This window comes from Ursus arctos, unplaced genomic scaffold (assembly GCF_023065955.2).
Source record: "Ursus arctos isolate Adak ecotype North America unplaced genomic scaffold, UrsArc2.0 scaffold_1, whole genome shotgun sequence".
NCBI classification, from domain to species: Eukaryota; Metazoa; Chordata; class Mammalia; order Carnivora; family Ursidae; genus Ursus; species Ursus arctos.
The window spans coordinates 81,886,624-81,909,662 of record NW_026622763.1 but is presented as its reverse complement, the minus strand read 5'-3'; the positions used below and the strand labels follow the sequence as shown (position 1 = coordinate 81,909,662).

The following is a 23,039-nucleotide window of genomic DNA, read 5'->3' as shown; positions in this document are numbered from 1 at the left end:
CACGCTGTGTTTTGACTCAGGCCGTCGTTCTTTCCACGTATCTGGAGATGGGAGCTGTGGAGCTCCGGGGCTGCTCTGCGGTGGAGCTGGGCGCCGGCACCGGGCTGGTGGGCATCGTGGCTGCCCTGCTGGGTGAGTGCCATACGCCGGCTCACTCCTTTGTGAGTGGAACTCATTGCGACGTGTGATTGCTCTTTCCTCAACACAGACGCATATTAGTTTTCCCCTTACTGGATTTTTCTGTGCCCGGTGCTTGAGTCAACTGCTGGTGCCCTTAACTCCAGTAAGCCTGATTTCTTCCCTCTTGTTCTTGCTCTCATCCTGTTATCTTTACTTCTCATGAGAGATTACTTTGCCTTCTTCAGATTTTTAAAAATTTTTTTTCTTAAGCAAACACATTTATTTGGGCAATTAGAATTGCAATTGAGGAGACAATTAGGTTGTCTGAATTAGGTTCCTGCCCCCTTCAGTTTTATGCCACTAATATGATCTGAAGGCAACTTGCAGTTCAAAGAGAATTCTCGTATTCACGCGCATAGGTTTTTACAGTTTAGGGACCTTCCCATACTCTATTGGATTTAACCCTGTGACACAGGTAGGGAAGGTAGTCTCATTCCTGTAGTTTCCTGTAGCTTCCTTACTGAGGAAACTTCGATGGTTTTTCTCTTCTAAGAAGGGTCAGCCCTGCTATAGTTTGTACTGACATCTTATATTTAAAAATGGTATTTACAGTATGCAGTCCTGAGTTGATATCAGGGTTTGTCATTTTTTGTTTGGTATACGCACGTTAACTTAGGCCAAGAGCATTTTTTAAGCTTTTTTTTTTCTTAAAGATTTTATTTGAGAGAGAGAGAGAGCACACACTGAACAGGGAGGAGGGACAGGGGAAGGGAGAAGCAGACTCCCTGCTGAACAGGGAGCCGGATGTGGGGCTTGATCCCAGGACCCTGAGATCAGGACCTGAGCCAAAGGCAGATGCTCAACTGACTGAGTCACCCAGGCGCCCTTAAGCTTTGTTTTTATTTTATTATTCTTTGTTGACTCCTTTCTACAGCTTCTGGCTCATGCAGTTCAAACTACCCAATGACAGGGTAGGCCAGCTTCTAAGACACAATGTATAACATTCATCACTTCAGTATTGTCACCCAGGGCTCTTGTCAAAATGCAGTGTCAGCTCCTGTAGGTCTGGGGTCAGGCCAGAGAGCCTCCGTTTCTAACAAGCTCGCAGGCGATGATAATAATGGCGACACTGTTGGTATTCAGACCACACTTTGGGGGTGGTCAGGAGCCAGAATTCCCTGTGTATAGGTACTCGAGGACCCATGAAAGCCCCTCCTTTATCATGTCCTCTTTCTGGTAACTTCTTTCTTTTCTCAGTGTTCCTTTCTCTGTTTGGATCTTGCCTTCCCAAATGTGATGGGGAGCCGGGGCAGGGTGGTGGGGACCCAGGTTTCCATCTGTCTCACACCACAGCCCCTGCAGGTACCGATGAGGCCTCTTGCTCATACACTGGCTTTTGTGCATCTTACAACATCCCCATGGGTGTTAGATATTATTTTTTACTTTATTTTGCCAGTGACACTGGGGTTCTGGGAGATTAAGCCCCTTTGTGAAGTCCTGGTCAGTGGAGACCTGAGAGTCGAACCAGGCTCGTCAGACACTGCGGCCGTTTATTATCTTTCCTCGACACTGACTTTGCTGATGGGAGAGGAGTTACCTGGAAGGGAAATGAGGTTTCTTCTGTTTCCCTGGGAGAACTGGGGCTCACGCACAGCTGCATCAGCTGGTGTAGACACGTGTTAGTTGGCAAAGTGCATGGGTTTAGAGTAATACTTGATTTTGACACCTCTTTTAACTCTTACTAGCTCTGTGACCTTGGGCAAGTTGCTTAACCTCTCAACTTCAGTTTCCCTATAAACCGGGGGTAATAATCAGTTCATGCCACGTGAGGATCCAGTGAGAACAGGCACAGGAAGCGGTTAGCTCATTAACTGGCACAAAGCAACTGCTCAAATAATTGTTGATTGCACTCTGAGTATTTCTGCTTGTGATCTAGAGATCTGGGTCTGTGGGGTGGGGAGAACAGGGTTGAGCTTCTTCAAAGACTAGCGCAGAGGGAGGGGCCGGTTAGCTGTTGCCTCACAGGATGGATGCTCTGGGAGTGGCTGGAACCGAGCGCAGACCTTGCTCTTGTGATACGGGATGCGTGCTACTGGCCCAGCCTCATTGTCACCTCTTTGAATTGTTTCCTGCCCCACAGCAGAATTCATTGCTGCCTGATTTCTTCTCCCCCAGCGTTTGGTCTGCTCACCACCTGTGTCCCCACTTTGTCACATTTTGTAACAGGCGGTTGTTTCTTGTGTCTGTTTGTCCTCCTGAGACATGCGACTGCACCTCACTCTCTGTGTCCTTGGCCCCGGACGCACTCGCCACACAGTAGATACTCAAATAGTCCTGGGATAAGCGTTGGACAAACTAGAAGATCATGAAAAGTAATGTTTCTTTTATAAAAGTGATGTCACTCTATTTAAAAAATAGCCCTAGAAATAGAGTAAAGAAGGGGGACGACAAACCCATCGAGTGTTCTAACTGTTCATGACAGCAACATACACACTGTTGCCATTTTGGTGTGTTTCCTTCCATTCTTTTCCCTCCACCTGCATTTTTCCCCCCAAGATTTCATTTATTTATTTGAGAGAGAGAGCACAAGCAGGGAGGAGAGGGAGAAGCAGACTCCCCGCTGAACAGGGAGCTGGATGAGGTGCTCCATCCCAGGACCCCGGGATCATGACCCCGGGGTCATGCAGATGCTTCGCCGACTGAGCCACCCAGGCGCCCCGCCTCCCCCTGTATTTTTAATCATAGTTGTAATTCGTTGTTATAGAGGCGTGTGTATGTTTGCACGCATATGTATATGTACGTACACACACGTATGTCTCATTTAACGTTACGTCGTGTGCACCTCTCTGTGCTGCTGTGTGATCTGCATACCTGTTATTTGTTGTGGCTGCAAAGTATTAGGCATTAGTTTTGAGGTTGAAACCTGAGGGTAAAGGAAAAGTTAGTGTCTTTAGAGAGGAGGCAGTGAGAACTAGAATAGGTGGTGATTATGAAATGTCAGAGGTTGATCGTTCTCCTTTTTAAAGTATTTTGATTTTTCATAACCTCAGTCATTTATTCTTGAATTCAGGGAACACCCACCATATGCCCGGCCTGGTTTTAGGTGCTTGGATACCGGCCTTCTCAGGAAGCTTCCATTCTAACTCTGAGGGGGAGGGAGGAAAAGACAGATTACATTAAAAAGCCAATAAAACCCTGGTGAATTCTCTGCAGAAATTTAGTAACGAGTGATGAGATTTTCCTGTTAAAAGAAAAAAAACACCTGTTAATTACAGGGCGGTTCCCACGTCCCGGGACTAGTGCCCCTGTGTGGTGGGTGGGTCCATTTGGAGCTCTCTTCAGTGGTGAAATGAAGGCTTGATAGAGGTTAGGTAACTTTCCCAAGGTCACAAAGCTCACGGATTGTGAAGTTAGAATTGGAGTCCAGTTCTTACTTTCAAACCCTGGTTCTTAGTTTGAGAATGTCTTTGTACTATGCGGAAACTATTCTTAGAAAAAAGTATCCCATTTTAAAGATAGGTTTCTGTAAGTTGGGGTGGGGTCAGGGAATCTGGATTTTAAAAGCTTCTGAGGTGATTTCATACCATCTTAGTCTGGGAAACAGTCTTAAAATATACTGCTCAGGAAAAGTTGTGTTTTTTGTTTAAAGTTTTTATTTATTTGAGAGAGAGAGAGGGAGAGAGAAAGCGCACAAGCTGGGGAAAGGCAGAGGGAGAGAGAGAAGCAGGCTCCCTACTGAGCAGGGAGCCCAGCAGGGCTTGATGCAGGGTTCTATCCCAGGGATCAGGACCTGAGCCGAAGGCAGACGCTTAACCACTGAGGCACTCAGGTGCCCCAAGAGTTGTCTTTTAGTTTTCTGTACTTCCGGTCTAAGTCTCCACTGAGCTTTCCACTTGTATATTTCACTGAAGGCTGCGTGTCTCTACCTGGCTGTTTCTCAGCACCTCAAACAGTGCATGTGTTTACACTTGAACTCTTCTTCCCTTTGCAAACACATCCTTTTCTTTTGTTCCAAGTTAGCCAGCTGCTTGACCCACTCCCCCAGCCCCACCTCCCTCCCCGAGCCCTGTGGATCTATCTTTTAGCTATTTCTTGGTTGCAGGTCTCCCTTTGCATGCCCCCTGGCCTGGCTGGAGCTCTCCTCCGAGCTGGTATGCCCATCCCCCCTGCCTGACCTCCTTGCCTCTGCTTCGTCTGCTCAGATCCACGTCCCAGTAGGCCAGAGTGGCCCATCCTCCATGCAGAAGTGCTGGGGTGGTGGAACTTAAACCTCGGGGTGCCTGGCTGGCTCAGTTGGTGGAGCATGCGACTCTTGATCTCAGAATCGTGAGTTCAAGCCCCACAGTGGGTGTGGAGCCTAGTAAAAAAAAAAAAAAAAAAAAAAAAAAAAAAGCCCTGTGCCTCCCCGCAGCCTAAGACTTATGAGTCTCTACCCCGTTTTGCCTGACCCCTCCAGCTCCTGTTTCAGAGCGGCCACTCTCTTTGCGGTTCCAGGGACACACCTTTGGCTTCTGGCCTGTCCCTTCTGCCTTTTCTTCACCCCTTTCCCCTGGTTAATGCCACATCTTCCCACTATAAGCTCAGATTTCCCTTCCTTCTGAATTCTTTCTTTGACCTCTGCCCCTCTTGAAGAGGGTCTCCTTTGTGACCACGTCATTTCTGGCCCCCCAGGTCTCCATATTTTACTGCCACGTTGCCTCACAGTTGTGTCTGTGTGTCCCTCTCCCTCCTGAGCCAGAGCTCCTAGCAGTCAAGGATCGTTATGCTCACGTCTGGGTCTCTAGTGCGTAGCCTGTGCGCCCGTGTTCCGATAAAGGAAGGTGTTGCTTATGAAAGTCCCAGCTGAAGTGGTGGCAGGGGTTCACGTGTTCTTTCTGCATTAGCCGGCGAGTGGCCGCGGGACGTGGGGTCGTGTTGGGCCGGCTCCCACGAGTCCGTCGTGAGCCTCCCGGGAGGTCACTTCTTCACCCTCGTCCCGTCCCTGGGCACTCTGCCCGACCTGGTGGCTCCTCACTAGGCTGAGGCAGGCCCGTGTGGCCCGTGCAGCCGCGGGGTCTCACTTCCCCGGGGTGGCTCGGGAACCTCGGACGCAGGGGATGCCACGGAGCAGCCCCGTTCTGCTTCCTCTCTTCCTCTGCTGACCTCCTCTGTGCCCCGTCCACACTCCCCGCTGGTGACGTTTCCTCTTCTCACTGAGGACATTGCCGCGGGCAGAAGAGAACTTCTGTGGCCTCCCACGCTGCCTCTAACCGTCCCGGGCGTGGGCCCACCGGCTCTGCCCTTGCCCTCCGTGCCATGCTCTCACGCCCGGTGTCTGCCCTGCACCGGCCCAACCCCTCTCCCCTCTTCCCTCTCCTGCATGCTCACTTCTTCCCTCCTTCCACCTGACCATTCCCATCAGCCTACAAACTTGCTGTCTCTCATTTAAAGAAAAACAAAAAACCAAAAAATTTTAACTGGCTGAAAATATGTCATGGAGATGTATTTTCTGTAGCCTGAAATGGTAAGATGACCCCGGTATATCTCGTTATACCAGATAGCAAGGAAGCTAACAAGGATGACATGGGGTTGTGTCAAAGTCCGCTGGCAAAAGATAGGACAATTTGAACATCAGTATCGATAATGGCACTGGATTTAAATATACCAAATAATGTTTAATCCATGAGTTCATGATACAACACCAATAAAATAAACCCAATTAGTCATCTTTCGAGGATGCTTAGAAATCAGATCTTTGGAATCTGGTGTATAAAAGGGGAGGGAGGAGCATAGTTCATCCTGCCTTTCCTATTCAGTTTCTGTACAAAATGAGTGACCAAATAGTAATTGAAAAAACTTCCCTTTATAGAAATTTCTCAACAAACAAATGCAAAAGGAATCTAGTGAATTAAAGATCTGGACATTGAGTATTTGCACCTGCTCACATCACAAAAATGGAGCCTACCAGGTACTCTCGATGAAGAACACACCACCACCTCTGAAATAGTCTTGCTCAAAAAATTAAACTCAAATTTACAGGAGACACAGAGGAGCCAGGAACATGCTAAACTATACAAATGGTACAATCAGCAAAGTCCAGATTGTGGGAAACTACAGGACAAATGATCTGTATCTTCCCCAAATTGCAAGGGAAAGAAAGATTCAAAGGAAACTGATGGGTCCAAAGAAATCTAAGACCTCTTCCATGCCCCTGCCCCTCCACGAACACCCAGAAGGAAACCGCAGGCAGAGCTGCCCTGTTCGGGGATGACAGCCGGTGATGAAACTTGAGTGGCTGGTGAAGACTGTCTCCTCCGGAGAGTCAGGAGAGGCTGCTCCTGGGCACGTGTATTTGGGAGCTGGCCTGGGGTGGGGGCCTGGGGTCGTTACAGCAAGGAGCAATCCACCCGCCTCCACTGGGTCATTGATGTGACCTCTTCACAGGACTCCTTGCTTCTGGCCTTGACCTACTGCTGGCAATTCTGTTAAAGCCTGAAATCATCGGCACTTCTGCTCAGTGCTCTCTCCACTGGCTTCCCATCTCAGAAAAAGCCGAAGCCTTTCTGAGACGTGACCTGTGCGGCCTGCAGAGGCCTGTGCCTCCCTCCTGTTACTTCTTCGACCTCATCTACTGCTTCATTCCTCCTTCACTCATTCCAACCACGGGAGCCTCCTCGCCTGCCCCCTGTAGGCCTCGGCACTTGCTTTTCTGCCTGCCCTGAAGACTGTTCCCCCTGTGATGCACTCAGTCATTCCTCCAGACCTTCACCTGAGTCACCTTCTCCCTGGAGCCTTCCCTTTTTGTTCAGTCTGACATGTCAGCCCCAACTCCCTTACTTCCGGACATTTCACATCTCTCTTTCCTGCTTTATTTTCCCCCTAATGTCTGTCTCCAAATAACGTACCTGCTAAAAAACCCCTCTTACTGTCTGGCTCCTCACTTGAATGGAAGTTCTGTGAGGGCAGGGGTTCTCATCTTGGCTGATGGTAGCTACTTGGCTATTTGTACAATTGACAGATGTTACCGGGGAGTGAGCAGCTTACATCAAGATCCTGCCAGAACTCCTGGAACCCCTAGCCAGTTAGCAGTAGCCTCAGAAACGCCCTGAGACAGGCATTATAAGGGTCTGCACATAAGAAGTACTAAAATGAACACCGAGGTGATATGCAAAAGGCTAGATCACTCCAGGATGGCCCGCAAATGCAGATTGTTAAGAAAGCCAGAGATAAAGTTCTGAGTCAAACCAGGAAAAGGATGTCTGTGATTTTTTTATTATCAGGAGAGATGAGAAGTATCTCTGAATTGCGCTCATCAGGCAGCATGCTGTCTAGCTCTGAATGGTCAAAGGGTAGGATCACGCTCGTAAAATCTAACAGCGTGAGCGTTTTCTTCCTTATCACGCTTAGGACTGTAAATGTCAGATTGAATTACATACTGTCCTAACATTACAGGTCAAGCTAAGAAACATCAGTCTGAGCTGCCACTGAAATGGTGCTTGCTGTAGCTGGGCTGGAGTCGAGTGGGGGATTACCCATGAAGATCACAAACTAAGGAGGGTTGCAATGAGAGCTCATCCTATGAAAGAATGAATGACAATGTTAAATTTCAGAATTTACAAGGCCCACACTAAACAGGATTACACATATTATATTGTTACTGCAATACAGATGAGGTCTTTCAGGACCAACCTTATGCGGTTGCTTTACCTTAAGGATGAGTAAAGTACCAGTTCAGTCTTCTCTCAGCCGTACTGGTTCATGGTAAACAACTCACAAGAAACATTAACAGAATATTGCCTCGTTAATTATATACACCGCATGTAGAAATTAGCATTTAGAAAACATGATCTCACATTTTAACCTACAGTACTTTGATACAACCTAATAATTTCTAAATTTACCACTTTCCAAAAATTATATATAGATATGTACATGCATATATAATTTGTGTATGTATAATTATATGCATATACATATATATAATTTATATATACATAAATACATAAAATACGTAATGCTGCTTCCCAACAGCGATGTGGACTGGGATTTGGTAATAGCCAATTAATCTCTCCCTTGATTCCTTTTAAAGCTTAGGCTCCAGAAAGCTTAGCCTTTCCCTGTTTTTGGTATCTTGTCATCTTCATAACATTAGCTCCTAGATTTTTCTTCTATGGATTCCATTTTACCCTCGGGTCTACTGACTTGAAGATCATGACCTAATGCATGAAGTATAGGGGTAGACACCTGTGGAGGGGGGCCAGCTCTGCCTGCAGAATTCAGAAGCTTCAGCTTCTTGTCATTTGGGGACTCCGCGTTGTACAGGCACAGCTTAGCAAACAGGTGTGTCAGAGAGGCAAATCAGAGGGTCCCGTTTGCCAGGAGGCCGTGCAGAAGCAGCTGCTGGTCATCGTGCTGCTCTTCTGCAGCCATCCGTGAAGGGCATGATTGGCTGGCTGTCAGGTGGAATATTAGAGACACTCACCCCGCTGTTTAACTTGACCCCCCCCCCCCCACCTATTAGTCATACGATGTGCACATGACTGTCTCTCTGTCCCACATTCTAGGTGCTCATGTGACTATCACGGATCGAAAAGTAGCATTAGAATTTCTTAAATCAAACGTTCAAGCCAACTTACCTCCCCATATCCAACCCAAGGCTGTGGTTAAGGAGCTGACTTGGGGACAAAATCTGGGGAGTTATTCACCTGGAGAATTTGACCTGATACTTGGAGCTGATATCATATATTTAGAGGAAACATTCGCAGATCTTCTTCAAACTTTGGAATATCTCAGTAGCAACCGCTCCGTGATTCTTTTAGCTTGCCGAATTCGCTATGAACGGGACAACAACTTCTTAGCGATGCTGGAGAGGCCATTTACTGTGAGTAAGGTTCACTATGATCCTGCAAAAGATGTACATATTTACAAAGCACAGAAGAGAAACCAGAGGGAGGACTTATAGTTGACTTTAATTTATAAGACTGTTGTTATTGAGTGTGTCAGTGAAGGTCTTAGACTGGGAATTGAACCACATTTAATGAAATGGCTTCCTGAACAAAAAGTCTAACCAGAGGTTCTCGAGGGACAAAGCGTGTGTTTAAAACAAAGCAGCACTTTGTCCCATTGCTGTGACTTTTCAGTCCTATTTTGACTCTGAAAGATTCAAGTACCATTAAAGGAGTGCATGAGATACCTGTGTCCCATACTGCTCCCTCTTGATACACAATTTTCCCTGATGTTATAACGAAGGGCTGGTGTAAGGGTGTCGTCAGAGCAGCAAGCTTGTCTTGGTGAGGCTAACCCACGCAAATTATTTCACATACATTCTGAGACATATGTTTAGCCCAGTTTCCTAATTTTCTGCATATAAAGCAAAGAGACTTGATGTATATCCCCTGAGCTGTGAATGCTCTTGAGATCTTTTTTTATCTGCCCCATTTAGGTCTTAAATAGTTTTGGTTATTTGAGAGTAGGATATGAGTTCTTGGAGGTCTCATTTCATGCTTTTTGGCTTAATTTCTGATTTAGGTATATAAACAAAGGATTGAGTAAAAATAAAATTTTGGCTGCTTTTTGAAAACCCCTAAAATCTGGGCCTTCCATGTGCTGTGCACGAGCTGTCTTCTTCAAAAGCTGTAGGTTTCCCCTTAGCCTCCCCTTTCTCCTGGTTTTTGTATTTCTTGCCTAGGCTTTCCCCTCCGCTTTGTAGCTTTGTAATGCATAGGGTGACAATGAAAACGGTTTTAAATCTCACCCCTTCACGGGAGGTTAGCTCCCCAGAAGCTCCTTCCATACTGTACTTTTAAGTGCTTAGTCCCGTGTCTGGATTCCCCAGAAGACGACAGGGAGCCTCTGGAGGGCCAGGACTGCCAGTGGCTCAGAGCCAAATATTGGTTGAATGAAAAAGATGCATTCCCTTTAGAGGGGACTGGTCTTTGGGTTAAATGACTGCTTCATTGTTTTATGATTATCTTTGACAGACTTTATGAATGAAGTCACACACATTTTCTTTAAATAATGTACAAGCTTAACAGCTTCAACAAACTTAGACAAGAATATTATAATCTCAGTATGGGATTTGGTACTAGAGATAGATTTCCTTTGTAAAACATTAGAAACAAGACCTCCTTCCTCTTAACCTTTCAATGACAGTCTTGGATGTGAAAATACCCAATACATTATTTTCTACATATATTTTAGAGGTTTTACTTTAATAAAGATGAATTACGAATTAAAAGTTCCGAGCATTCTGTGATGTACTGGTTCAACACAGTTCTGATAATTGCAAGTGAAATAGAAATACCCACAGCTTAGCAAATCCATAAAATGCCAGTAGTGGGCCGTGAACATGGAAGGTCTTTGAAGACAAGTGGAGGAGGGGCTGTGCAATATCATCAACGCTGTAATGAGAGGCCAGTCCCGTGCAGGTATGTTGTTACAAGTATTTGAATTGGAGTTCAGCTTCTTTACTTAAATATCCCTGACTTTGGAGAGCAGATATTAAAACAGTTGTGGGCGTGGATGGAAACAGGTGGGATGGGGTGGGGGTGGGGAGCTTCACCATGTCTAGATGCTCCACCAGGTGAAGTTAAGCATTCATTGATGGTTTTACGTATTCATAAAACAGTAAGAATCAGAAAGGGTTGAAGGTAATTTTTTTGTCTTAGTAGAAGAAAATACAAGGCAAGAAAAATTCAAGAATTTGGTTGTTTCAATGAAAAATCAAGTGATTTGTTTTTTTGGCTTTGGGTTTCAAATGTTGCAGGCTAAGTTCCCTGGGGAAATAGAGATGGAGGTTAGGGTGCAAAGTTTAAATGGGAATGCTTTCTTTCAGATCAACATCTCTGAGGGAGTAAAAGTAACAAGACTGGGAAGGAGGGAGAAGTTGGGCTTGGATGCAGTCAGGAAAGTCCTCTGAGAACTGAGAGCTGGGATGGCCCTGCAACTGGGCCATTTTAAGGCAAGGGGGTGGGACTTTATATCCCAGCGGAGGAGATTAGTCATGTGACCTGAGGGGCATTACCTTAGGGTGAAGAAAATACCTGGAGAGGATCTCGGCTGAGGGCCCTAAGCCAACATTCCCAGAAGCTGGGGAAGTGACTGCTTCCTGGGGCAGCAGGGGAATATGTCTGTATAGTATGCCAGTGTCCACTATAAATGTCAGCAAAGTTGTGACATTTTTCTCTTATGTTAAGGGATTAATCCCATAAATGTGCATTCTAAGTGTGCTTGTTTTATCAAGGGTAGAAACCTAGTCTAAACCTACTGTGTACTAAGCCTGGATTCTCACGTTGCTCAGTTTCTTAGAATTCTTAGTTATCCAGGGGTATCAGTGACATTTCCCACAACTAAAACCAAATACTAGTGCCAGGATGCTATGTTAAAATAGATGTATGTTGACATCAGGTTCTTAGAACTACCACTATATAAAGTACACTGTCATCTTCGAAGTGGATTACTTCTTAAGGGTGTCTTGCTTTTAGTTCCTGATAGATCTATCCGAAGCCCTAGAACTCTATTTGGTTAGTTTCTAGTGGAACATTTATTCTTTCATACAAAAAGATCAGAATTCTAATCAAAAGTTTATCTAAATTAACTGAACACTAAATTGAAAACTCAAGGTAGAATAACGACATTGTCTGGAATGTTTTATCTTACCAAATACAATTTATGCTCCTAGAACACAAGGCCTATACCTCTTTCAAGTGTTAGCATGGTGCCCTCTTCATAAAGGGCAATTGTTTTCAAAAGGGTAAATAAATGTTTACTCATAAAAAATAGATTAAAAAAAAAACACCCAACAGATGCCTTTACAGATGAGTTACCTTTTTGCCTAATTTCTGTGCTTTATTTTCCCTTGCCCAAGGTAGGGATAAATAATCAGGGAGATCAAAAAATAAAGCATACTTTCAACAAAATTATCATCAATTTATAATAAAAGATCCGCTTCTAATATCAAATCCATTTACTCTCTATGCTTTTAGTTTATGGTGGTTGATAGAAGCATTTACCAATTTTTAAATCAAGAAAACAATAAAATCTTAAAGTAATTTTAAAAAATCACTTTTTAATGTATTGGTAAGAGGCCCTAGACATAGGGCCTGACATCATAGTTGGTGAGAGAGTCCTGTGACTTCGGTGTCAGAGACCTGGTCACAGTTCGGCGGCTGCCCCAGAACCTCTACCTGGGCAGAGGTAGCATTTTCAAGGTCTTTACAAGACTGAGGCAAGACACTGCTGTGAGCATGGACAGCCTTGTTCTAGGAAACAAGAGACTTCATTTCTCTTAACACTGACAGGAACTGCATGAAATCAGGGCAGACCTCAGTTCTTTTGTCACTTTAAAAACTGAGGAATCGTTAGCTCAGAAGTTTCTTTCCACTCTTAAGTCATGTTATGCTTTTCTTTCTACAACCAGCAAAGTGTTAAAATTTAACACTAGAAAAGCTGGCATGCTGAGAAAGATTCCTAGCTGAGAACAACTGCTTCTGAGGAAGATTAGAAGGGAAAACCCTGTGAAAGGTGTGAAAAGGAAGGCCTACCTACTACAAAGCCTTGTGTTAAGGCTGGTTCTGCTACTTCTAACTCCTAAAAAAAAAAAAAAAAAAAAAAAAATTACATAGACTATAAAGTTTGACATAAAAAATACTAACCGACATATTTTATTAGCAGATTCTGAATGCTTAGGAAGCATCCTCCAAATATGAATAAAACCATACTTAATATCGATTTCTACTTCTTGGTATCTATCCTAAAGATAAACTAGGTTGTATTTATACTAACTTGTGTGCATCTGTAACAGTCAAAAGTCATAAGCTCAATGTCCACAAAAGAGGGTGCTTACTAAATAAACTATGAGAGATCTACACAAGGGGCTCCTGCACACTAGTTAGCAAGACAGAGGCAGATGTACGTACACTGAAATAGAACCGTCAAGACACATTCAGTGAAAAATACCATTTATGTAAAAACAGGAGAGGAGAGAATAGACATTGCATTTGCATGTACATGCACAGATTGTCACTAGAAGGACACACAAGAAACTGCTTTGTACTGCTTCCCCATTTGTAGTTTTTCCCAAATGTACATATTAAGGAAGTGAAGTGAAAAAACGACATTATCAAGAAAGTGAAAAGAGAATGGGAGAAATAATTGCAAATCATATTACCTGATAAGGATCCAGTATCCAAAAATATATAAGGAACTCTTAAAACTCAACAACAAAACACCATTAAAAAATGAGCAAAGGACTTGAACATTTCTCCAAGTAAGATATACAAATAACAGACACATGAAACTGTTCTCAACATCATTAATCATTAAAGAGTTGCAGATCAAAACCACAATGAGATACCTCTTCACACCCATAAGGATGGGCATAATTTAAACAAAAATAACAAACGTTGGCCAGGGCATGGAGAAATTGGAACCCTCATACATCACTGCGAGCAGTGTAAAGTGGGGCAGCTCAGGAAAAATTTGGCAGTTCCTCAGAAAGTAAACATAGAGTTACCATATGGCCCAGCAATTCCACTCCTAGGTATCTATCCAGCAGAACTGAAAACAGGGACTCAAGTACTTGCACATGAATGTTCATAGCAGCACTATGCCCAATAGCCAAAAATGGAAATATCCAAATGTTCATCAATGGATGACGGGATAAGCTGTGGCACATATAATGGATTATTATTCAGCCACAAAAAGGAACGAAGTACTGGTAAATGGTAGTGTGGAGGAAACCCATACACATGCTAAGTGAAAGAAGCCAGACACAAAAAGGTCACATAGGGTTCTATTTACATGAAATACTCAGAATAGGTAACTATAGAAACAGAAAGCAGATTCGTGGCTGCCAGGGGCTGGAGGGAGGGGAAAATGGAGAATAACTCTTTAATAGGTACAGGCTTTTATTCTGGAGTGATGAGGTTTTGGGACTGGATACACAGGTGGTGGTAGCTAGCACAGTGTGAAGGGACTAAATGCCACTGAAGTTTTCACATAAAAATGGTCAATTTTGCTATGTGAATTGCACCTCAATTAAAAACAAAATTAGCATTCAAGCGCCTGAAATACCTTTCCCCTTGACTTGTCAGGCCCTCATGAGAATTCTAAGCTCCAAATTTGGTCAGTGTGCATTAAGAAAGATGTGGAGAAATTAAAATGCACAATGGAAGGATAACGCTGATTAAGGCAATACTTTCTGGGTTTTTGCCTTAAGCAGTTTAGTGGAATAGTGGCATCATTTATAAGATGGAAAAAACCAGCTGAAGGATGAACAGATTTAGAGGAGAAATTAGAAGTTCTGTTTTGGACCTCTGTTTTGCAATCTGAGTAGAGATGACAAATAGGAGTTTGTAGCACAGAGCTAAAATTGTATAAATGTTTTAGAATGGCTTCTTTGGCTGTGTCTTAGACAGCTTCTTGAGGGCAGGGACTTCTTAGGGCCCAGAATCGTGTCAAGTATTTGTGAAATAAGCAAGTGACAACAAAGCTATGGATAAAGAGAAGATAGGTACTCTATGCTTTTATTGGAGGCTTAAGCACCTGAACAATATGGGCTACAGGGAGGGTGACCATAGGTCCTGATTTGCTCAGCACAGTCCCGCTTTACCCCTTTTATCCCTCTTAATTAGTATCACCCTTTTACTCTCAAAAATGTCTTTTTGCAGAATAACTTACATGGTCATGCTCTGTAGAAAAAGAATAAAATTCATGTAATTCCTTCAATACAATAGCAGGTGTAGTAACAAGCTTCATAAACACATCATGGTAATTTTTTAAAAAGTACTTTAGAATAAATGCAACTGCTTATTTTCAGAAACTGAATCAATAGGTGAAAATCTTTTATTATGCTTTAAGCAAAGAGCAGATTAACCACACCCCTCCAATTTCCTTCCATTTTATATGATCACAGAACTTTAGAATTACAAGGGGACCTGAAAAGTTATCTGTTCTTATTGTTCTTCCAATGCAAACATGCATTTTATGACACTAGAGACAGCTGGTCATATGTCTCCCATTGGTTTTCTGAATAGGATGGTAACATCTCCAAATCTTCAAATAGGCACCTGTTCAATCTTACTGAACAAAGAAATCTTGCGCTAAAAAATGAGGAATACAGTACAATTAAATAACTGAAGAGATGTTCTTGTTGCTCAAATTAGTTTTCTGTTGCTGTGCAACAAGCTTGTGAAATATTCTAACATAAATTTTGCTCATTTAACAAAAGTAATAAACCTAGGTTCAAGAAAATATAGCTTACCTCTACTGGCAAAAAAGAAAATATAGCGATCCCATCCCCAAAAAAGAGACTTACAGAGTTTTTAAAAGCATGTTTATGTGACGGCACATAAATGTGTGTAAAAAGGGCATTATGACAGTTGATACCACAAAGATTACAGTAAGAAAAAAAGCACTTTATGACAATATTTCACAAATTCACAAGGATCACTTTAATATACAAAGCAATTGCTACCATTCTGAACACAAAGCAGCTAATATGTACATAGTGTTAATAAAATGCATTATAACTCAGTACATTTCCTCTCTTTACACAGATAGAGCACAAAAAGATTTAGGTAAAAAAATTAAAACAGGGATGTTTCTAGAATGTAGGGAATTTTATTAGAAATGTATGTCCCTCATTATAGTTATTTATTTAGTATTCAACTCCAATAGCAACATCAGAGTTAAAAATCAATACCCTGTTTTGTGCTGATAGTTTTGGGGGGAGGTATTCTTTACCCCAATCCTCAAGGAAAAATTAAAACAAAAACAAAAAACATCTTTCTCTCTAGAAACTTCCCTGATTATTTTGTTTCTAAAAAGTTTCAAGTGATACACCTAGGTTAGAAATAATTCATTTTATGGGTGGGAATGACAACTGACATGTGGACAGATCAGTTGGGGACAACTCTACATGGAAAACTGCTAACTAGCACTCTTCTTTGCCACCCCTAATAAATCCATACTCACAGAACAATGTTGACAAATTATTTCCCACTTTTAATATAAATAATTTTATTACACACACAAATTGGAGTGGCACCTGGATAAAAATACGTCTATAAAGCATTTACCAATTCAATTTTAAAAACATAAGAAAATAAAACCTCCCAAACACAATGATAGATCATTTCACTTGGCCAACTAACATAAGGTTATTATCTGCAGGGATTTTCTTCCTTCCCTACCAATTTTTAAACTAGCTCAGATTTACTCTCACATTTCTGAGATTCTCCTCAGACAGAAGCTTGGAAATGCCATACTTCTGTAGGCAAGTATCATATAATACCTGTAATAAAGTAGGTAAAATCTGAATTTCCTACCGTTTGACCCTTTTCAAAGACATTTCCCAGATTGTTTATTTTTCTTTTACTTGCTGGTGAGAATTAAAAATGTATCATGTTACGCCCAGCTAGGACCTGCACCCACAGTACCAGAATGCAGACAGGTCAATTATCTTCTCTCTGTGCTAAACAACTCTGCCCGTTTATAATATCATCTTGCTTCACAGGCTTTGTTCTATTTTTTTTCTATTTTTATTTTTTTAAAAAATAAATTTCAAGCTAAAACACCTGAAATATAATCCCTCCATTCAAACGTTATCTGGTCCCTCTAAAAGTTTGTCTGCCCCCTGAGGACACATACAAAGGCTTAAGCTACATTCACTAATCAGTAAGAACTTATCAGAAGCATATGAGACAGATGGAACTTCAGCACCCTGTTTGATTTATTTGAAATTCTTCCATACTGACTCAGCTTCATGATATGTTCAACCCCTCAGGGATGAGTGCCTCTCCTAGCCATCGATTCGAGAAAGTCAAGGAAACCAGTTCCCAGTACATACAGTGACTGTGCAGTCAACTTAAAAAAGTCAACATATCAACATTAAAAGTATTCAAGACGTATGCAAACCATCCAACAAAACTTCTAGTTGTGCTTTGTACAATTGAATGAGCAAACGTATCCCCCAACTCTTCGCCTACAGGCTTGCTAAAGCACACCGCACTTTCCCTTCTCACCTGACATCAGTCAAACTTAGGCAGCATTTCTTTGATGTTAAGAAAGCCAATTTAAAGTGAAAAAACCTTAGTCAAATGATTACATGTGGTCTCCAACATGACAGTAATTACCTTGAAAAATATTTTACTGTTCTGGACAAATTCATGTATATCTTGGCATCCTATGAACATCAGTGCTGGAAATAAATATCTATTCACTCGAGTTGCTTTTCCTTCAGTCTTTATCCATGATGAAAAAGAGTAACATTGGGTCCAAACTCATCTTTTAATTAACTGGGCTAGTCAAATCTAATTTCCTGTTATTTTTCTTTTATAGCTATTTGTAAGACTAGCCTTTAGGTGCTAAAATATTTTAATGTAAAGTTTCCATTTTAAAAAGTCACATGATTTGAAGAGAGGAGAAAGACATAAATAGTTGACAATTAATTGATGAGGGAACTTCTCAAGTTGCTAATACCCAACTGGGTCATTTTTAAAAGTGCAAGTTACACCAAACATTTACAAAGAATACAATGTAAATATAATCCAAATAAATATACAACTTTTGTATTAGGTCATTGGGAAACAATATTCCAAAAGTTTTCAGAGCCACAAAGGCAACAAAATAAAGCCTCTTGAAATAACTAAAAAGGTGTGTAACTATTGTTCTTAAAACCCACTTTAATTCAAAATCTTAACTTTACCATATTAGCCTTATTTAATCCTGCAAAATGAAGCAGCCTTTTTGATCTTCAAAATAAAGAGACCAATTTATGCTAGTAGCTGACTGTAGCTGATCACAAAATTAAAAACATTTTAAAAATGTGAAGAAGAAATCTAGATTGAAGTCACTTCAAGTAAGTAAAAGCATCCTGGTTTAAACAAACTTGTTGTTATTTCCTAAGCCTTTGTATGATTCCACATGTCACCCCACGTAGTCAAAATGATAGTAGGGATGAGGCCTGAGAGACCGAGAGAAACTTCAGCCAGATGACCTCTGATCACACAGCCTGCCAGACTGGTGTGTGCTTTCAGACACTAGCACTGCTGCTGACCTACCATCCAAAACACATTTTCTGACAAAATCCCTGCTCAAATGAAAATACCAAAATTCCTCCCCCAGGATGAGTTTTGAAAAATCAGTGGTACCTTTTAGAAGCTATCTTCAAAATGTTCTTACCACTGTTATAGCTGCCAGAGACAAAGCATAAAAACCAAGTACTTCGGGGGCGGAGGAGTTTTCAAGTGACTAGTAACATATGTAAAAGTATCAAGCCAAAGAAAACTAACAATAAAAAAAATACTTGGAAGAAAATTAGAAGACAAAAATCAATCATGAGTGCTGGAGTAATGCAGTCTAAGAAACTACCAAAAGGGATGCAATAGAACACACAAAAATGTAAAATTTCATCTGACCTCAATATACTATAATACTCAGCATTCCTGACTTAAGAGCTCTCAGAGCTTCAGATTATATACTGTATGTATTTATATATATGTACACATATATTATACAAATGCCATCCCCCCCCCCTAATATCTAAATGAACAGAGCACCTATGACAATATGATGGTTGCCAATATGGTACTTGCGTTTGAAAAGAATGAAATTAAAATTATATCTGATATCAATTTTTTAATAATGTGAACACATTGGATCTAGCCCTTTCTAAACCACTTTTCAGTTAAACACTATCAAAGCTTGAAAACTCATAAGAGTAATATATCAAAAATAAACCCCTCCCACTTCATTTTTATTAGAGTTAATCTGTCCTATAGATAAAAGTGCCACATGGCCCTATATTTGCAAAGTAAGCGATACCAAACTTGCTATTTTCTAGGCAAATCAGTAGCATTATGTACAGATTCCTATGATGACATTTTCATTCCCTTTTGGCCAATATAAAAAGAAAAAACATTTATTACTGGTAACGTGGCCATATATGTTCTTGGCTACAAGATTTTTTTTTTAAATTATGTCATTTTCTTAATAAAGAGTCTCAAAGTTGCATGCTTAAAAACAAACACCTTTTTTCCAATTCTTGTAAAAAAAAAAAAAAAGTCTGCACAAAAGATGCTTAATTTCTATCTGTATAAACTGAAATATCTTCAAGTCTCTTTAAGGGTCTAAAACAGATTTAGCAACAGAATACATTTCTTACCTCACCATGAAGTAACTGACTTCAAACCAGTGCAATCATCCTCAAGGTACAAAGGACCTGGTATTTATAAAAACTTATAAATTCAACCAGCTCATACGGATGTGACTGCCTTGATTTATCAGGGACTAAGAGGACCACCAACTTTTCTAATTAAACTGAATGCTCAACTTTTGGAAAACGGTTTACCTTAGAGAATACAACTTGCTAAATACTAGGCAATTTTCATTTATAAAGTTTGTGACATTCAAAACTCATTTAGACTCATTAAGAATTCTAGTTTGTGAACAGATTTGTGATTTTGCTTAGTTTCTGTTGAAGTTTTGGAAAATGACATATCTATGCTGGTATACAAATAATTTTTATGCTACAACTTTCCCCATTAGCTCAGCAGGATAAACATCAAACTTTACAGTCGTTTGAAAGCCTTCTTGAGAATCTGGTGAATTGTCCAAATAAAAGACTACATCACTCAATTCTTAGAATGATGCTCCTTCATAAACTCTGTTCATCCTTGAAAAAAGACAATGGTTTGTTACAAACAAAAATATACCATATACAAATATTAATTAAAAACCTTACTTTTCGAAATGTACCCAATGACACCCATATCTGCATATTTTGTTAACATATTAACAAACTTAACGTTTAAAAATAACCCATGACTAAATATAAAACATTGATTTTCTATACTCTTCTTTAAAAGGATAACCTTCTCAAATGAGATATTATATCTAACATCATGTCAGTCTCCAATTTTTAAAATCCATTTTAGTCCTATTTTTCTTTTAAAGGGTAACTTTTAGATTTATCAAGCTTAGTGAATACGATGAGTAATTAATAATTAGAAGTAGTACTGGAAACAATGTATGATACATATAAATACAGACTGTTATAGTCAGGGGTTCAAACAGGTAGCTCCTTTGTAGAATGACAAAGGCTATACAGCATATTGGAAAGCTAAAGCACGACTGTCCTTTTTAGGAGAAAACCAACCAAAAAAATGTTTTGCAAGAATGACAATCCAAATATTGTAGTACAGCAGTCATTCAAATATTCTGAAGAAAATAACTTTTGTTGTGTACATGTAATACTGTACTTTTAATAACTATATCCTTACAACTTCTTTCATTAAAAAATGCACTAGAGATACTCTGTTAAAGTATGTTAATATGGAAAAGATTTCAAATCAGTATTTTTCTACAACACATAACATCTTATAAACAAATACATCACTTTGTTTTATTTAACATCTTGAAGGCTTTCCTGTTGGTGGTATAATGTAAGTGCAAACGGGAAGAGTTTAATTAGAAATATCTTTTTAAGTAAATGAGTGACATAAATATTTTTTGAAGGCGATGACAAAAACATTTATTTAAAAACCTTGTTATATAACTCAAGGGGCTGGTTTACTAATGAGCATCTTTTTACTAAGAATTTAGCACTAACTAAAACAAGCTTTGTACTTTTATTTACTTCAAGTTAATTTAAAATTCAAATACCATGCTTTTTCATTCAGTTGGTTACTTCTTTTAATGTATTCAAAAATGTTGAACACATACAGAACTGAATTAAGAAGCAACAACTGCCCTATGGAAGAGCTATAGTTAATACAGAATGTTTTTAAGAATCAAGGACAAGTTTTCAGTATTGAAGAAGAGAATGTACATAGAAAGCACTCCGAATTCATTCTTAATTTCTTCAACACCATACTAAAATTCTTTTTTAGAGGGTATATCTCTTAACAATTTTACATAATTCACAATGAAAACGTGAAAACATGTCAATTTGGCAATCAACACTTCTTCATTGCACCTTACTTACTTTATGCATGCGGCCCACACATTACTTCAGCTCAAGAGGCTGGGGTAATTCTGTCCCTAAGGCAATCAAGGAGCTCAGCACAAACCTTGAAATCATTTTAAAAAAGATTTTCTTTTCCTCATTTCCCCCATCAATTTACAAGTAAACAAATTATTACTTCTCGAAGAGGGAGGGGGATGAAAAGCAGAAGTCTCTTCATGATTCCTGGTGCTGAAAATTTCTTGAGGGGAGAAGTGGAGGCAGGTGTTGGAACATTCACAGTTTAATGCAAAAGCACAAATGAATGAAATTCTGTAGTTGCTTTCAGGCAGTTTTGCGCATAGAAAAAAAGAAATGTTTAGAAAATAAAATGTTTATTTCGTCTTTCTGGTTGTGGCCAAGCCAGTCCTTTTCCACCATAACAGGTGAAATTCAAATCCCAAATTAATCTGATTTGTGGCAGTAAAGGTCCTTAAGTGCTTTTAGCTCCTCAATGAGTGTCTTATTTTGGTTTTCAAGCACTGCCACTCTGTTTTCTAAACATTTCACATATTCTTTCTTCTTTCTACGACACTCTCGTGCTGCTTCCCTATGAGCAAAACAGGAGAGGAAAAATTATGCAACATTTATTTCTATATCATTTACTCTGGGCTAGAGTACTTTCAAATATTTAGCTCAATGCAACAAATATTTTAATATATTATAGATTAGGCATTTGAAAAAACTATACTGAATGACTTGGAAATGGCCTCATATAAAATTTTAATTTAATATACCATGTAAGTTTTATTAAAAAAAACCCCAAATGTGAAAACCCAACAAACAATGTAAAGGGCTGAATGATCACTTATAATTTAAAATTATATCACTGTTTGCTGATATGTTCTGTATCACACCTATAAAACTTGAAATTCTATCAATAACTAAGAAAATATTAAGGCTAAATGTCAGTGTGAAAAACATCCTAAATTGAAGAGAAAAATCTCATAAACTCATGATTTCAGGGCATTTAAAAAAAAAGTCTAACATGAGTCTCTTCCACAAATGCTGTTGGATCCTTACCTTATACCATATACAAAAACTAATTGAAAATGGATTAATGAACTAAATGTAAGACCGAAAACATAAAACTTCAGAAGAAAACAGGGGAAAAGCTAAGATATTGGTTGGCAGTGATTTCTTGCTATGCCACCCAAAGCAGACAACAAAAGCAAAAATAAACAAATGGGGCCACATGAAACTTAAAAACTTCCGTGCATGAAAGGGGACACGATCAACGGGGTGAAAAGGCAATCCATGAAATGGGAGAAAATATTTGCAAATCATGTATCTAGTAGGGACTTAATATCTAGGACATAAAAAGAACTTTTATAACTTAACAAAATAACTTCATTAAAGAATAGGCAAAAGGACCTGAATAGACATTTCTCCAAAAAAGATATACAAACGACTACCAAGCATATAAAAAGATGCTCAACACCAATCTAATTATCAAAGAAATGCAAATCAAAGCCACGATGACATACCACCTCACACCCTTTAGGACGCCACTATATTTACACAAAACAAAATGAAAACACCCCCCGCCCCCGCAACCTAACCCAGACAGAGAATAGTAAGTGTTGACCAGGATGTGAAGAAACGTGAACCCTGTGCACTGTTTACCAGCTGTAAAATGGCCCAGCCACTACAGAAAACACTATAGCAATTCCATAAAAAATTAAAAATAGAATTACCCTATGATCCAGCAATCCAAAGAACATAGAACAGGATATTGAAGAGATATATGCATGCTTATGTTCATAATAGCATTATCCACAATAGCCAAGATGTGGAAGCAACCCAAGTATTCATCAACACATGGATACATTTTAAAAATGTGGTATATACATACCATGGAATATTATTCAGCCTTAAAAAAGAAGGAAATCCCATCACATGCTACAACACGGATGAACTTTGAGGACATACTGCT

The 23,039-nt window shown here is 40.2% G+C and overlaps 2 protein-coding genes across 22 annotated transcripts in view; one reads left to right on the top strand and one right to left on the bottom strand.

Moving 5' to 3' along the window:
* METTL21A (methyltransferase 21A, HSPA lysine) overlaps nt 1-23,039 on the top strand; it is a 64,661-nt gene that overhangs the window by 1,574 nt on the left and 40,048 nt on the right. For 11 of the 18 annotated variants that reach the window (XR_003314077.3, XM_048214282.2, XM_026492085.4 and 8 more), the window contains exon 3: nt 21-132. Coding sequence is in view for 16 of the 18 variants with exons in the window: in XM_048214282.2 (XP_048070239.1) it covers nt 21-132 (112 nt within the window). In the remaining 2 variants the exon portion in view is untranslated. Of the gene's footprint in view, nt 1-20; nt 133-5,968; nt 10,337-23,039 lie in introns of those variants that run through there. The other 7 variants (XR_003314076.3, XM_048214281.2, XM_057304353.1 and 4 more) reach the window with 4 other exon arrangements.
* CREB1 (cAMP responsive element binding protein 1) overlaps nt 15,417-23,039 on the bottom strand; it is a 60,042-nt gene continuing 52,419 nt past the window's right edge. For 2 of the 4 annotated variants that reach the window (XR_007188466.2, XR_007188467.2), the window contains 2 exons: nt 21,086-21,653; nt 15,417-19,774 (listed from right to left, as the gene is read on the bottom strand). Coding sequence is in view for 2 of the 4 variants with exons in the window: in XM_048214280.2 (XP_048070237.1) it covers nt 21,509-21,653 (145 nt within the window). In the remaining 2 variants the exon portion in view is untranslated. Of the gene's footprint in view, nt 21,654-23,039 lie in introns of all 4 variants that reach the window. The other 2 variants (XM_048214280.2, XM_044381220.3) reach the window with 1 other exon arrangement.